Source organism: Leishmania martiniquensis, chromosome 30, assembly GCF_017916325.1.
Source record: "Leishmania martiniquensis isolate LSCM1 chromosome 30, whole genome shotgun sequence".
In the NCBI taxonomy this organism is placed as follows: Eukaryota; Euglenozoa; class Kinetoplastea; order Trypanosomatida; family Trypanosomatidae; genus Leishmania; species Leishmania martiniquensis.
The window spans coordinates 1103952-1120078 of NC_090165.1; the positions used below are offsets into that span (position 1 = coordinate 1103952).

General features: G+C 59.0%; 4 protein-coding genes across 4 annotated transcripts; all 4 read right to left on the bottom strand.

Annotated features, from left to right (window-relative positions):
* Positions 1–3219: 3219 nt before the first annotated feature.
* LSCM1_03929 (uncharacterized protein) lies at positions 3220–6795 on the bottom strand (the record flags this gene model as incomplete). The annotated part of the gene is made up of 1 exon (XM_067321460.1): positions 3220–6795. The coding sequence occupies one exon, from the start codon at positions 6793–6795 to the stop codon at positions 3220–3222; it is 3576 nt and encodes a 1191-aa protein (XP_067176828.1).
* A 1385-nt stretch (positions 6796–8180) lies between these two features.
* LSCM1_03930 (uncharacterized protein) lies at positions 8181–9335 on the bottom strand (the record flags this gene model as incomplete). The annotated part of the gene is made up of 1 exon (XM_067321461.1): positions 8181–9335. One exon carries the CDS (start codon positions 9333–9335, stop codon positions 8181–8183), a length of 1155 nt encoding a protein of 384 aa, XP_067176829.1.
* A 1488-nt stretch (positions 9336–10823) lies between these two features.
* On the bottom strand, positions 10824–11849 carry LSCM1_03931 (uncharacterized protein; the record flags this gene model as incomplete). Its single annotated transcript, XM_067321462.1, has 1 exon — positions 10824–11849. The coding sequence occupies one exon, from the start codon at positions 11847–11849 to the stop codon at positions 10824–10826; it is 1026 nt and encodes a 341-aa protein (XP_067176830.1).
* A 2353-nt stretch (positions 11850–14202) lies between these two features.
* LSCM1_03932 (uncharacterized protein) lies at positions 14203–15219 on the bottom strand (the record flags this gene model as incomplete). The annotated part of the gene is made up of 1 exon (XM_067321463.1): positions 14203–15219. One exon carries the CDS (start codon positions 15217–15219, stop codon positions 14203–14205), a length of 1017 nt encoding a protein of 338 aa, XP_067176831.1.
* Positions 15220–16127: the final 908 nt, after the last annotated feature.

Consider the following 16127-nt stretch of genomic DNA (forward strand, 5'->3'; position numbering starts at 1 on the left):
ACGCGAGTCAAGTGAGAAAAAAGTGAAGCAACACACACAACTACTACAGAGGGCGACACACAAGCAATCAATGAGCAACGCCTGAATTCAAGTTGAGTGATCGGGGCCTCCCTTTCTGTGTTCGTCAGCCCATAGGCTGTGTGCTCCTGCCTTAACAGAAGCGGGCCCTCGACTCCTCGTTTTTCGTCTTAGTGGTTCTCTCCCTTTCCGCAACCGTCCCAGAGAGCAGGCAAATCGGCCGCCGCGACTCGACGGGGGAGCAACAGGTACAGACTGTGAAAACAAAAGGGATGGCAATACGAGGCAGCGATTGCTTCCCTCTGCTTCATGCACAGCGAAAAGGCGTGTGCGTGCGTACAGGGATCTGCAGCGACGAAGGTAGCGATGCCTTTCCGTGAGCACCTCCCCCTCTCCGCTTTTCGAGCGGCGAGACAGGTCGCTCGCCTGCGTTAACTCAAAGCACGAAGCAGTCGGGAGTAGCCACTTCAGCAGGAATGCGCCCACACAAACGGTAGAAAAGCAGCAGCAAGAAAGGTGCTCAGAAGAGAGGGAGGGCGCGCGAGGAGAAACAGCACGCAGAGGGGGGCGGAGGGGGAGGGGGCGAACAACAAGAGAAGCTCAGGGCGGAAGAGGTGTGCGTGTGTGCCACAGTCGCTGGCTCCTGACGTTGACGAGAAGGATTGGCTTTCAAGGCCAGAGAACGTGCGTCGAGGGAGAGGGAAAGACGGGGGGAAGGAACAGAGCCCACCACGGGAAAGGGCAAAGGAGCGGAAAGGGGAGACGAGAGTCGATGCGGCTGCCGTCGAGGGAAGTGGCGGTAGGATTTAGGCGCAGAGGGAGGGAGAGGAGGAGGAGGAGAGCTGAGCGCAGGAAAAGGGTCTTCAACCCATAGGCTAACAGATAATAGACGGCCAAAGCAGAGTTACATGGAAGGGAGTGCGAAAGAAGAGACGGAAAAAACGCAAGACGAGCCAATGAAAGGGGAAGCAACGGAGCGCCGGCACCACGTGCCGGGGAAACAGAAATAGAAACAAAAAGGCGTGTAAAACAACCAGAAAAGGGCAGAGAGAGGGGAACAGAAATGATACCAAAAAAAAGGGTGAAGATACGAAACAAAGGAAAGAGCGCGCCCACGTTGTCCCCCACCGCGGCGATGCTCCCACGTTTCTTTGCTTTTTGCTTGGTGGCTGGCCGAGTGTGGCGCTGGTGGTGTTTGCCTACCTTTACGTGTGTGTGTGTGTGTCTATGCCAGGGTATACGCTCCACAGGCTGAAGAAAAGGCGAAGACACAAAGGACGTGAGAGCCCACAGGGCGAGAAGAGTGTCACTGGTACACGAGAAGAGGGACTATGGAGGAGGGAGGTAGGAGAGACGAGTCAAAGGAAGAAGCAGAGGAGCCACAACGATTTAAGAAGCAGAGATATAATGGGTGCGAGAGAGAGAGGGAGGGAGAGAGAGCAAGATGCCACAGTGACGCAAACGCCCCAATGCGTGGGTTTTATTTTTGATAATAGTGTGAAGAAGGCAAGGCAAATATACCGGAGAAAGGAGAGGCTTGGCAAGAGGAGGAGCCTTGTCGGCTTTGGCGTCTCTAGTATCGCACGAAAAAAAAAGGTAGGGAGGAACGGAACCTCTCAGAGAGAAGAAAAAAAACAGCAGAGCGGGAGGGACGGTTTTTTTTGCCCCTTGTTTCTTCTTCCCTTGTCTGCCTGTCTGTGTAAGTGTGTAAGTGTGTTTACTTGTTTGCTGTCTGCGTTAATTGCAGTGAACGCGTTCGAAGTGTCGACAGCGCAGCTGATACGTCTACTGTATGTGTGTTGGTGTGTGTGCTGCCTTCCTCTCTTTTCTTTTTGTGGTGAGGTTTCTTCGCGTTTGTGCGTGTGGGCGCGCCTACGCCGTCCTGCATGCGAGCGGATCGAGATGAGGGAGACGCCGCCAGAGGGGTCGGAAGGAGGCGCATCAGACGAGAAGAGAGAGAGAGTGCAAGCGCCACGAAAAAAAACACGGAGAGGGGGGAAGAGGGAAGGGGAAGGGTACGCTGCAAAGAGAGCACAGCGTCGCACACACAAACGAGGAAGCAGAATGCGTGGCGATTCGGCCATCCGTCGAACTGTGCAGACTTCTGCGCGTCTCACTCCTTCGTAAGCGGAAAAACAAAAGAGGGAGGAGACCTGCGACGGTGGACAGGGCGAATGAGAAGCAGATCTCGTCGACGGCAACGAACCGTAACGTGACGTGCTCCGTGTGTAGGGACAAAGGATCGCAGCGTGGTCACGCGAACCTTGCCAGCTCTTTGTGCTCTTCTCGTGACCCCTTCTCTCTCACTCTCTCATGACCGGCTGGCTGTCACTGAGGCCGCATCGTGCTTGACCCTTCCAATCATACCGTCGAACGAGAGAGCGAAGCGACAGCGAAAAAAGCTTGGCCAAAGGCAGACACCCCCCCCACAGACAAAAAAAATAACCGATCGGTACACACACGAGCAGAGTCAGGTGAGGCGTAGAAACGCTGTATTCTGCTTTGCTGTCGATTCTATCGGCGCGGGAGGCAACGGCGAATACGGCGGGAGAGGGCGCAAAGCACCAGGCACTGCAGATGGGAGAGGGCGGGGGGAAACGTGGAGCGCGCCACGCGCGCATATGCGCCGAAGGATAACGACTCCGATAGGCCTACAATACGGATGCGGAAGGAAAGAAAGAGGCAGTGGCTGTGAGGCGGCGTCGAAGAGCCGCAAACGAGCACACCAGCCTCTCTGCATGTGTGCACGCTCTCACGCACAGAGAGGTGGGGCTGGGACTTGTAAGGGGGGGCACGAGGAGCACGGCAGCAGGAGCAGTCAAGATGAGCGGCGCCGTTAGAAAGCAACGAAAATAGAGCATGCAAATAGGGAGGAAAAGGGAGGCAGTCACGCTGACAAACCCCCCTCCTCGCCATGACGGGGATAGGGGTGCCACACAGAAGTACAAAGCACGCACGTAGCTGCACCACCACACAACACCGTGAGGCACCAACGAAAGCCGAGAGAAAGGCGGGGGCTTGCATGCACACGGGCACACGCTTAGGAAGACGCGGGGGCGCGACACGTCACAGACGGTTATTTTTTTGGGGGGGCGAGGGCAGTCTCAAAGGCGAGAAGGAGGCCGCCACGGGAAGCGTACTGGAGCGCACAGCGCTGGTGAGGATCAGTGGCGAGAGAAGTTTTTTTTCTTTGGCTGCCCCCTATTCCATGATGCTTCGGAGCAGTCGTTCGAACAGGGTAGAGCGACGGTGGTGTTGCTGCTTGGCATAACGCGCCTGCAACTCCATAAGCTCTTGTGTGGTGCGTCGCAGTGCCTCGTCGCGCATCATTTCCTTCTGTATGATCCTTTCCGTTAGCTCCTGCAACGCCGCCGTCGCGTTGCTCTCGCGCTCGCGCAGTTCTTTGTTGCGCAGCTCGGTCTGCCGAAGGACCGCAGCGCCCTGCTCCCGCTCCGCGTTGATCGCCTCAAGTAGTCGCCTCATCCTTTGCTTTTCGTCCTGCTCTCGCTGCAACTGGGCCTCCAGCTCGCGCTGCTTCACTGCCTGAATGTCCAGCTGGTCCTTCTCTACCTTGACGAGGTCTTGGTAGCGCTCCGGCAGATGGCAACACGGCTCGAGGCCCAGCGCCTCCATCTGATTGATAAGCCGCGCACTCAGCGTCGCCATGTAGTTAAGCATCGCGTTCTTCTCGAGCAGCATCTCGTCCTTCATCTCGAGCTCTTTATCTCGCTCCTCCAGCTGCTCCTCGAAGACCGTTCGCGCAGTTGGGGGCGACTCCGCCGCCTCACCCCTCGGATGCGACTGCAGGAAAAGTAGTTCCACGAGAAGCCTGCGGTTGTGCGCGCGGAGCTGCCGTAGCAGCGTGCCGTACTCCGCCAGCGGGACCCCTTCTACCGGCTGCGAGCCACTCGATGACGCCTCTGGCGGGGTCTTGCCAGCGTCGCGAAGCAGCCCCTTCAGCTCTTGTATGTACTTCCGATCTCTTTCGTAGGCTGTCACCGCCCTCGACAGCTGCGCGTCCAGCTGAGCGATGAGCGCATCCCGAACGTCTATCTCTTGCTCCTTGAAAAGAAGCACAAGCGCGACGTCTGTGCTTCCAGCAGTCAGAAGCGACTCCTCTGCGCGGCTGTCGGGACTGGAGCTCTCCCGGTCCGAGGCGGGAGCGTTGGGGCGAGCGTGGCTGTCTCTCGCCTGGCCGCTGAGACCAGCCTGAGTCTCCCCATCCACCGTGCTGCACCCCGGCGTCGCCTGGATGGGGATGTCGTGGAGCGTGAGCGTGCCCTCGAGGTGCTGAATGCGCTGCACGAGGGCAGCCCTGTCACGACTGCTGTCGGCCAGCTGGCGGTTCAGTTTTTGAATCATCTTCTTATACGCCTTCTGCATCGCCCTTGCCTTCGGCCCCATCTTGTACTCCCCGTCAGCGGCGTTGCCGGCGTCCACGTGCCCCCGTTCGCTTGGGGCGCTGTGGCCCACGTCCGCCATGCATCCGTCTTCGTCCTCCGCTAGGATGCGCTTCAGGGCTTCAGGGCCGTCCAGTGCCTGGCGGCGCCGTGCCATGGACTCGCGCACGCGCGCCTCGTTTACACGTCTTACCTCTGCTTGCAGCTGGTCCCGCTGGCTGCGCAGCTCATCAATATCTGCCTGCATGAGCAACCGGAGGCTCTCGAGCTCTTCGGGGTCGACCAGCTCTGCCCGCTTCTCGCGTAGCGCCTGCAGCTCCTCATTCGACTCGCTGATCTCGACACCAGCGTGGAGAAGCTTCTCGTGCAGCCGCTCTATCTCCTGCTGCAACTTCGATACCTCGTCCATGCGATCGTGCGCCAGCATGGAGGCGCGATCGAGCTGGGTGCGCAGATCCACCACCTTGTTGTAGTTCCGCTCTACTTCGCTCTGCAGGCGGGCCCGCATCTCCTCCACCTGCGATACGTCCAGAAACGTCTCGGGAAAGTCAATATCAGCCTGTGCCACGCCACCCAAGGAGCGCACCTGCGCTGTGAGTGCGTCGATGGTGGCGTGAAGGCGGGCTGTGTCGTTGGCACGCGAGGCGAGAATGGCGTCCTTCTCCGCGAGATCCTGCAGCGCGCGCACGAGATCCTCGTTCGTCCCGCCACGAGCGCTGTCCAGCTTCCGCTGAAACTCATCAACCAAGCGCTCTCGCGCCAGCTTCATCTCCATCAAGCTCTTCGCCTCTCGGCGCTTCTGCTCCTTGATGAAGTGCGTGATCTCCTTCGAGTGGATCTCGTCCTGGTACCCAATCTCCTCCTGCTGCTGGTCCTGCAGGTTCTCGATCTCCACCTGGTAGACCTCCTTGAGGTTGCGGATCTGCTGCTCGCTCGCCCCGGACGCGGTCAGCCGCTGCAGCTCTGCAGCGAAGCGCTGCTCGAGGTCGCCGCGGTCACGCTGATAGCTTTCGAGTAGCGCCTGCCGCTCTGCGTCGCGGTTCGCAATCTGCACCTCCAACGAGCTGATCCGCTCATCTCGCTCAGTAAGCAATCCCATGAGCTTCTTCGACAGCTTCACGTAGTCGACCGTCACCGAGACCTTTGCCTCCACTTTGACAGCCATGGCGCGCAGACCAAACTGAAGTGTGTTTGTGGTTTCGTAGAGATGCTCGCTGCTGGGGCCGACGGTAAGGATGATGGAGGTGCGACTGCGTCCACCGATCGAGTCCTGTAGGATGCGCGTCAGCTTCGCATTGCGCCACGGAACGTGCTTTGTGCCGGCTGAGAGGGAGCTGACGACGTGGCCGAGAGCTAGGAGGGATGCGTTGATGGTCTTTGCCTCATCCTTGCGGATCGGGTCGGCACTGGTGATACCCGTCTTGCTAAACCGCTCATACCCGGCCAGGTCGATGAACGTGACCTTGCCGCGCAGTTTGCCTTTGCTAATGTCCTCCGTGTCCTCGGACGTTATGTAGATGATCATGGCAGTGTGCCCGCGGCTCGACTCCGCGTTCATGGCGGTTGACCCAACGACGCGGCGCGCGCTGCCCTCGTTGTAGAAGCGCATGAAGTCCTTCGGGCTCGCCAAGACATGAGAGGTGCACCCTGTCAGCGACACCCCTTTCTCCTCATCGTGGTGGATCTCCACGCGATCTTTGCCCTCGTGAGCCATCAAGTCACCCAGGTTATCGCGGTAGATCTGTACGAATTGTCCTACCACCGCGTATTTGCGCGTTGGGGAGCTCGTCTCGGCAGCTTTTATTTTCTCGAAGATGTACGTCGCCGCACGAGGGATAATGCCGAGGTGCTGGGGGTCGGTGTTGCACATGGTGTAGGACTTTCCAGTGCCGGTTTGGCCGTAACACATCAAAGCAGAGCAGAAGCCATTGAAGGCGTGGTCCATACAGGGGATCGCAACCGCTTCGAACACTTGCGCCTGCTCGGCCAGCGGGCCGAAGCTGCCGTCGAAGTCGTAGTGGCGCTCATCTTTGAGAACGACACGCTTGCCCTCCAGCGTGACAAGTGGGTGACCGCCTTCCTTGTAGTCTTTCTTGATGGTGGGGCGCAGCCGGCAGTACACCAGGCAACGAGAAAGCGCCCCGTCATCGCCGGCGTCATCAATATCGCCACCGTCGCCGCGGGCATGCGCGTCGGGCGGCGCCTTGACCGACTTTTTCCTCTTTGCTTTCGCTGCGGCCGGCACTGCCTGCGTGGGCGTGGTAGCCACAACAGAGCCTTCGTCGTCTTCGTAAAATACATCTCCGCTTCGGAGGCGTGCCTCCTCGCCGTCTACCGCCAATGAGGCGTCTGTGCCCGGGTCACCTGCGGAGCTCATCAGGCACCGTTATGCGAGGAAGGGGGAGGGGGAGGGGGTCTATATCCTTTTTGGGGGAGGGGAAAGCGATGCGGCGCAGTTACCCCACGAAGCCGACGCCTGCATTCAGTGATGGGGCGAACTGGAGCAAAGAAAGATAAGCAAAAGAATACTTCGCAATGGGCAGGATGAGGGACGCTGCTGGCAAAGAAAACGGTGTCTCTGCTGGAAAGAAGGGAAGCGGGGCGGTGGGGAGGAGCGCGGGAGAAGATTGTGTGTGTCTGTGTGTGTGTAGGGGGGAGGGCACTGTCTCCCTTTCTTGTGAAGAAGGACACTTGGGCATAGCACGTGGGGAGCAGAAAGAGGGCGAGTACGCGAGCAGCGGAGGCATACGCAGCCGAAGGGCCTTACGCGCACTGCGTCGGCATGTGCGTGTGCGCCGCTCCTCACCTCCTTCCGTTGCTCTCCGCTTCAACAGGGCTGGGGCGGTGGGCCCTCCCTCAAGAACGTATGCAGCTGTGCGAAGAGCCGCGCAACAAAAACAGCGCGAACGGGTCAAAAGACGCTCGTCTTCTAGTGGTGGTCGAGTACACCCGCTGGGCTTGCCCTCGTGCGTATAGGCACCCGGAACGGTAGCCACACAAGGTCAACCGAGACGGTGGCCCATTCCTCTTTCCCAGGAAGCGCGCGCACACCTGGACACGAGAACGCGCGCTTGTTCGATGGCCGCTAAGAATCAAAGAGAGAAGAAAAGGGAGGGAGAGGCGCTATAGAGCGCGGGGGACGGGGCAAGGGGGAGCGGAGGTTCGACAAAAAACCGTTTTGCTTTTCTCACGAGTGCACGCTGCATCACATCATGGAGATTTGGCCGGCAAGACACCTCACGGTATGCGACGGGGAGGGAGAGGAAGAGGTGAAGGAGGAGGAGGGGGGCACCTTTAAGGCCGTGTACCGTCAACAGGCCAAATGCCCCTCCCCACTCGCCCCACCCAATGAAAAAAAGAAAAAAGAGAACCGAGGTACGCCGCATTCTTCGCCCGTGACGAGAAGCTGCTGCTGCTGACACGAGCACACGCGCGTCCGCACACAGGCTCTGCTAGGCGACGTCCGTCTGCGCGACACCTCTCGAGTGACCCTCTTTTCTGCCTTCGTGCTCCGGTCGAGCGTGAGTCGTTGAGAGTCGCTTGACGGCGGACGAGAGGATTCGAAAGGGGCGGGTGATGACTTTTCCATTCGCCTTCACGAGGCAGCACACGTCCATTATGGCGAAGGAGAGGGGGAGGGGACCGCCGTTTGAGTTGGGCGGGTAGTCGTCCCCACCCACAGGACGCAATTGCACCACAGAAGGAGGTCGCGGGCCTCTGTGTTGGAGGCACACCGAGAGACCGCACCTCGCCTCGTGGTGGTTACTCGGCAGGTGTGCGATCACTTTCATAGTCAGACGTGCCTTTTGCATCGCCGCCATCATCAGCCTCCTCTTCAAGACCCTCGTCGTCACGACTGCTCTGGTCACCCGATGTTGCCTCGCCCACTCGCCGTCGTTTTCGCCGTCCATTCACCGCCTGCCGAGTGCGGCGCGTCGGTAGTGCATTTTCTATCGCCTGTGCCCAGTTCGGCGTCCCAGCGGCGCAGAGCTGTGCATAATGAATGAGCACATTCGCGACGTGATTAATCGTTAGCACCTTACACCGGTTACCGAGCACCACCGTCTCTGTGATGGGCAGCCTAGCCGTGCGCACGCCGTGGCGTTGAGCACAGGCGTAGCTCAGACCTTTGTTCGCGTTGTGGTCTACGAAGGCGCCGATAACGTACGCCGTGTCTGGCTCGATGCCGGCGAGTGTGTTGGGCGAGTCCGCGGTGAGGAACACGACCCGACTAGGCGCAAAGAGTTCACTCCAATGCTGCCTCTGCGTGATGCACGGCGGGAATCGGCGAAAGCCTTCGAAGCTGTCCAGACCCTGCAGCACCGTAGCTTGGGCGCTGGCGTCGTGTTCGGTGTCACTGGCCTCCTTGCCCATGAGCGACGTGATGAAGGGACGGAACGGGAAGCCTGCAGTGCGCAAGGCACTATAGCTGAGCTTCACCTGCGAGACGGTGCTTTTTGTGTTTGCCATCGTCATGCACCACGCAAAGCTGAGGTCAAATACAATCGCCGGCACATGAGGGTCGGCAAGCTGAGTTTCGCACTGCCTCAAGAGCGCTGCTTCGGCCTGTCGACGCCTCTCGTGCAACAGCGCCGCCTCGGAGCGGCGGGCCTCCCTCTCCCCCTCCGACAGATGCTCCCAAAGCTCCTGCTGCGCCTTTCTCCGTTCAGCGGCAACGGCTTTCGTACGCTCCCTCTTCGCCATTTTCTTTTGCTTCCAAAAGTTCCGCTTTTCTTCCTCGGTCCACGACTTGCGCTGCCGGCCATGTTCTGTGGGTTGCCTCTGCAAAGTTTCCGCGACATCATCACAAGCGGCGCTTGCATGCGTGCTGTGCGCATCGCCGCCTACGATCAAGGAGGAAGAGGATGTGCAAGTGACTGCTATAGAGGGAGCGACGGCGGATGCCGACCCTGACATTATCTCCGATATGGAAGCAGAGCGCCTAAGCACACTTACCCGCGTAGCGGTCGGTTTCGTCTTTTGGGGTGTGTTCTCTGCTGTCTATCAATTCCACGCGCCTGTGTGCACTCGCTGTCGCGCAAGGCGGGCGCTGAAATGGTGTGCGGCAGAGAAAGAGAGAGAAGGGAATAGCCACCGTGGCTGCTGTGCTACCCACTCCAGGTAAAGAGTTTCGAAAAAAAAAGTCAGAGGGAGACGAAGCGAAACGAAGCGGAAAGCATTTGGGTGCACGAGATGAAAAATAAATAAAAAAAGTGTGTGACGGGCACCATAGGCCCAAGAGCGCTGCTGAACGTCCTCGTGCGTGTGCCGGGAGGGTGCGTAAGCGCCAGCATTGACGTTCGCCGAGCCACACCCGCAAACGCAGACGCCTTCGGCTCCTTGGATGGAGTGCCAGCGATGACAGAAGAAAGAAAAGAGCGACCGTTCATCTCCCGCTTCCACGCCAGTAGCAGAAGCTTCTACAAAGCAGTGCGGTGCATGTTGCGTTCAGTGTCGCTTTGGTCAGCGTTGCGTCCGATTCGAACTTACAGAAAGATTTATGAGGGCGTATGGACGTAAGCGCACAGCGTTCAGCCCTCGTGACAGTGAATGCTAGGGATAAGTCACCTGAGGACGCCTCGACACGGGGATGAGCGAGAGGGAGGAGGAGAGCAGCGAGGACGGCGGCGCTTTGGTAGCAGCGAATTTTGCCGTTGGAGTCGACATCAAATAGCAAAGAGCAAAAGCCAACGAAAGAAAAAAAGGAGCTAAAAGAGTGAGTCAGCCCCCCCGGCGCAGTCGATCACGTGCCACGTGTCACAACACGCGCAGCGCAGCCGGACAAGGTAGCACATGCAGAGTCCCATTCGAGTCCTTACACGACGAAACAAAAAGAACAGCTCAGCGCACCCCTCCCCCCGACTCCGAACCTCCGCTTAAACCGTCACACAGAAACTGCTGCTCTTTCCCCACCTCGATGGTAGACACACGCGCACCCTGTTTGAGCGTGCTGGTGCGCTCACCTCCGTCAAGTGCACCAGTGATGCGAAATCCCTATTCACACGCACGGCAACTCCTTTTCGATGCACCCGTTTTTCCGCTCAAGTTGAGCGTCGCACACGACCCCGCCCCTCCTAGCACCCGGCCGCCGGCATCAGCAGCGCGATGCGCTGCTCTGACCCCCCCCCCGCCCTACGGCGCAGCTGCCTGGCCCTGCGTCCTCACCGACACGCCGCGTGGAGGTGTGCGCCTCCTTCATTGAGGGACTTGGATCAACACGAGGGGAGTGCGACACGGCACATAAAACACAGGCGGCACACACCTGTGTCGACGCCATGTGGGGAACGGAGGATTCCATTCGACTTCACGCTTCAGCGTCGTTTACTTCTGGAGAGGCCATGGGCACACGTCCAGCATGATCATTGACTGCCTGCCGCTCCTTTAGCGCGCCCGCCTTGCCGCTTATCAGATGCTCGTGTACTGGATGTTTGGACGGATGCAGGTGGTGCCAGCAAGGTGGGCCCCGAGTTCAGAAGGCACAGTAATGATTGCCCGCCCGTGCACGCCAACGGCCTCCGCGGCCCTCACCATTGCCTCCGCCACCACCTCTGCTTTGCGCTCCCCCATCGGCTGGGTGAGAAGATCGCCGTGGCGGCCGGAAACCATGGCGCAAACGGTCGGGCCCGCGCCAGAGAGAAAGGCGTACACGGCACCTGCCTCGCGCGCAGCCTTGGCGCATGCGTTGTAGTGCGGGTACAGTTTGCTAGAGCGCTGCTGCTCATGAAGGCGGTCGCTGGCGTCCTGGAGCAGCCGCAGGTCTCCGGTTGCGAAGGCCAGGGTCAAGATGGCTGTGCCGGAAATATTGTGGATGGCGTCGCTCAGCGACACCGTCGTCGGTACCAAGTCGCGGGTCACATGCGTGCTCGCCTTCATGAGCTTCTGTGGAACAAAGAGCACGATGGAGAGGTTCGGCGGGGTGGGCACGTGGTAGGTCATGAAGCTGTCATCGTCCTTCTTGTAGCCAAGCTGAATGCCACCGTATATGGCTGGAGAGGCGTTGTCAGGGTGACCCTCGATCTTTGAGATTGCGCAGAGTAGCGCCTCTCTCTTCTGTGTCTCCATGGTGAGACCGCAGAGCATCATGCCCGCCATGAAGCCGGCTACCGCTGCCGCGGAAGATGAGCCGCAGCCGCACTTGTACGGAATGTTGTTGTGCATGGTGAACTTCAGTGGCGGCATGCTTTTGTGCGCGTACCCCTCGAACGCGATTCGGCAAGTTCTCACCACCATATTGTCCTCATCCGTGCTGATGTGCTCGTGGCCCTCGCCAGTCACCGTCATGGAGAAGTTGTCCGCCGCCTCTACTGTCAGCTCCATGAAGATGGAGAGCGCCATGCCGAGGGTGTCGTAAGCGGGGCCCATGTTCGCCGTAGTTGCCGGAACTCGAAGGCTGACCCTCTGGGGAAGCAGAGTGGCAGCTTTGTCAGACATTTCTGTTGTAGCGGCTTGCTGATTCTACGGGCGTGCAGAGTCGAGGAAGGGCGTCGATGCAGTGAACGGCGGTGTTGTGTGGCACGCGAGGTGACTTGGCATGCCCACGTACGTCAGCCAGTGCGAAGGAGCGAGCGAATAAAGGCGGAAGCAAACCAACGAGAGAGTCGAATAGGGAAGGCCAGTGGCCGTGCCGCTGCCCTTCTCCGAGTACGATGTCGGTGGACAACACGGCGAGGAATCCGAAAGGGCAAAAGGGACGCCAAGAGAGAAAGGGTTGGGAAAGAGGGGCAGCGGCAGAGCCCCCGAGGGGGGAGGGGAAGGGGAGAGCAAGCAGAAGACTTTCCTTTCGCCTGTTCACCTCGTCTGCCTCCACGTTTGCGTCTCGCTTTCCTTTGGTCAAAGAGGGGCATTCAGAGTGTTGCAGATACCCCACCTCCCGAAATGGGCCCCGCTCTGGTGAAAGGAATGCCTGGTGGTGGAGCGCCTGCGCTTCGAATGTGCAGGTTCGCTTACGCACACAAACACACACAGACTCAATGGCAATCACAAAGGGGCTGGGAGCAGAAGGTTGAAGGTGCATCTGCAAGCGACTGTGGCTAAGTTATTTTTTCTAGGACAACTTTGGGCTTCTTGACCACTTTAGTTACACTTTATCTTTTTTTGGGGGGGAGGCAGCGTATCTCCGCGCCAACTCACACACAAGCTCGCCAACAAACAGCCCCACGACGCACAGAGAGCCATACGTTCTTGGCGCAGAGGAGGCCTGCTGCGCCCAACTTCTCACTCTCACATAAAGGGAAAATGGGAAAAGAAGCGTGCGCGCACTCATACAGCAACCGAGAAGCCGCAGACTCTTTTCTTTTTCTTTCGTACCTTTTCCCTCGTGTCGTTGTGGCAGGGGTGGGGGCGGGGGAGGAGGAGGAAAGAAAGAAAAGGTTCTCCCCCGCGCGTTCCCCCAATGGAACGGCAACGCGAAGATGCGTGCCGATGCCGAGAGCGTTGCCAACTCCATCTCTTTTTCCTTGTCACCTCTCCCGCATTTGGACATCAGCAGCTCAAAAACAGATCATCAACCATGTGAAATCTATATAATTTACGAGCATATTTCGATGTGTGCCGGTGCGTGCATCTCTGCTCGTCTGCCGCCCTCCGTTTCCTCTTTTTCTCACCTCTTTCCCGCGTTTCGCTTCTGCAGAATTTGTTTGGTCATGAAAAGGGTGTGAGGGAGGATGAGCGAAGAAAAGTGCAGCAGCGACGACGGGACATCCACGCTGCACAAAAAGGATCCCTAAACTCCATCCCTCATCTCACCCTCTCTCGTGCGTGCGTGCACGCCCTACCTTCTTTTAGCCGCTGCTTCCTTTTGTTCCATTGAATCTTTTTTTTGCACACAAAGAGAACACATGACCTGAAACTCTGCACACGTAGACACACCTCGATGCACGCGCACACCTCTTCTGCCTCTGTTGTCCTCCTCTGCCGACCCCATCGGGACGCGACGGATCCTTTGAGAATGAACGCAAGGCAACAAGAAAAAAAATTAGAACAGATATGTGAAAGCCGACAACAGAAAAAAAAGGGGGTGAATGGAGTAAAAGAAGGGAACGCGGGGCGGTGGGTGAGGGGAGAGGAGGAGGAGGGGGGAAGCTGGCGACAAGAGCTAAGCAGGATACCCGGAGAACGAACAGCCGTAAAGGGAGCGGAGGGGGGAGAAGGGCACAGCGACGGGCAGAGGGAGGAAGGCGGGAAGGTACGGGATGTGCCATCGGCTCTATCCTTAGTGCGTCACGGAAGGTGAGGGGGAGCGGAGGAGCGAAAGGAATAGGCCACTCAGCGAGAAAGGGCGCAGTCGCTGTAACTACTCTTCACCACGTAACACAAGCACACGCAAGAGGGGCCATCTCACTCCCACTCTCTCGCTCGGGCGTGCGCAAAGAGGCACATGCACAGACTGAGGTACAGAACAGTGTGGGAAAGAGGGGAGCAGAGGGGAGGGGGCAGGAGGAGAAGGGCGAGACAACGCAAGCAGCCAAAAGTATCCGTCTTTGTGCTTCCGTGCGCGTGCATTGATAGATTTCAGCCGCGCGCTACAGATGAGTGGATGTGTGCTTCTCTCTGGCTGCGCATTGGAGCAGAAACGCGCTGAGCGAGAGAGAGGAGCCGAAAGTGAGGGTGGCCGAGTATTGCCTTCGTCGTCCATCTCCTTCCCATTACTCGTTCCCCGTGTTCGCTGTGGCGCGGAGAAGGAGCAGGACGACGGTGGAGAGGAAGAGGGGACAGGCGGAAACGGAGATAGAAAAAACGGCTCTGTTCGAGCAGTGAACCACCCCGCCCGCCCCTACCGGTGCCCCTACTCGCGGGCGCGTTGGCGGAAGACGCTCATTTTGATCTTGGAGGCACCAATGACCGGCTGCGCCTTAGAAAGCTCCTCGAAGGCGCTCACCTTCTCGGCAAAGTCCATGAAGACGTGGCCCTTGGCTGAGTTGTTGCGCAGAGACACGAGGTGCGCAGCCATCGGGCCAAGAGCGGCACGGATTTCCTCGTCCGTCACGGAGCCGGTCGTGTTGAACATGAGGCGGTCACCCACGGACTCCGATACCTTGCGCTCACGCGGCGGCGGGCGCTTCGACGTCGACGCAGCAGCGGCCGGGGCGGTAGGCTCGAGGCCTGGCTTCTTGCCACCCTCGTGAGCCACCACGCGCACCGGCTTGTGCTCAGCGGTCTTCACCGGGGCGCAGCTTACCAGGCTAGCCCAGCTCTTCGGCTTGCTGCTCACCGGGGCAGGTGCGGGCTTCTCCTCCTCCTCCTCCGACTGCCCAGGGGCGGCGGCCGGCGCGGGCTCCTCGGCTGCCTCCGACTTCGGCTCCGACTGCGCAGGCGCCGCCTCCGGCTCCGGGGTGGCCGACTTGGAGTTCTTGGGCGCGTCTTGTGTTTCCGCGGCGGCCGAGGCCGGCTCAGGCGCCGGTGGCTCCGGGGCAACGGCACCGATACGAGCAATCACCTGGTGACGGATGTAGTAGCCGTCCATGCCGTACGTGTCCTGGAACGACTCCAGCGTTGTGACGATGTGGTAATACTGCTGCATCTCCCCAAAAGCGGTCATTGTCACGAACACGTTCACGCCGCCGTACACGGGCGCAGCGTTGACGCTGTCTACGCGCAGGCGACTGCCCTGTAGCGAGAGGGCCCACTTCTGCACGGCGATCGGCGCATAGTCGTCGAACACCTCAGAGATGCCGAGCTCGAAGTCATTGACGGTGAGCGTAGCGTGGCGGCCGTAGAGGTCGGCAAGGTTTGAAGCGTTCTTCGCCACGCGCTCGACGAAGTCGACGGTGAAGGCGTTCGCAACCTGCTGGGCGGCAGCCATCCTTTCTGTGTGTGTGTGCGTGTGTATCTTCGTCGGCCTCACACAGTAATTTAGGAAGAGTTTCGCGTTATCGGGAGGGGAGGAGAAAAGAGGAAAAGGGTCACGCGCGCACACACACACAGAACCGAGAAATCGGGGGCGTAAACGGTGAGGGAGACACACACAGGGGAGGACGAGAGGGGGAAAGAGAGGAGAGACGGATTCTTGTCCCAGCGGAGTGGGGGAGCGTGGGGCACGTGTTCGTGTTGCAGTAGTCACGGATAAATATGTGTATTAGGAGTGTGTGTTGTGGTGGTGGTGGCGGTGGTGGCGGTGGGGGGAGGAAGGGAGATGGGTGCGGAGCAAGGAAAGAAGAGAGGAAAGAGTACTGGAACAAAAGGGGGCAAATGATCATCGGGTGACCACAGAGACACGCGACGCCCACAGCCGAGCCGGGGGCGAGGGGACACATGTGCCCGGGCCGCGCAACATCAACAACGGCCGAGGAGTTGCACTCAGCCCCAAGACGAGGGCAGATGGTCGAAGAGAGGCGACAAAGACCTCCCGGTTTGTGGAGCCGGTTACCATCTGCCAAAGCCGGCAGGACGTTGTCTGGGTGCACCTAGGGCCCTCAAGACCTCCGTGAAAAGAAGATGCATAGGGGCGTGGCCATTGTGTCGGTGTACTTATGGAACGAGAGAAAACGGGAGAGCCTGAAGGTGCGTAGGCTCAGCCTATTGGAGCCTGCGCTTGTGTGTGAGGCGTGAGAGGGAGAGGGGAATAGGCAAGGACAACACTCCCACTCCCCGGTGCCTCAATCGTTTTGTGGCGCCGCCAAGAGGCACTCAAGCGCAACTTTTTTCTCTGCGTTTCCTTTCCCTTCCCCACGTAGCGGCCAGTGTTCCCAATAGAAGGAAAAACTGTCGTGC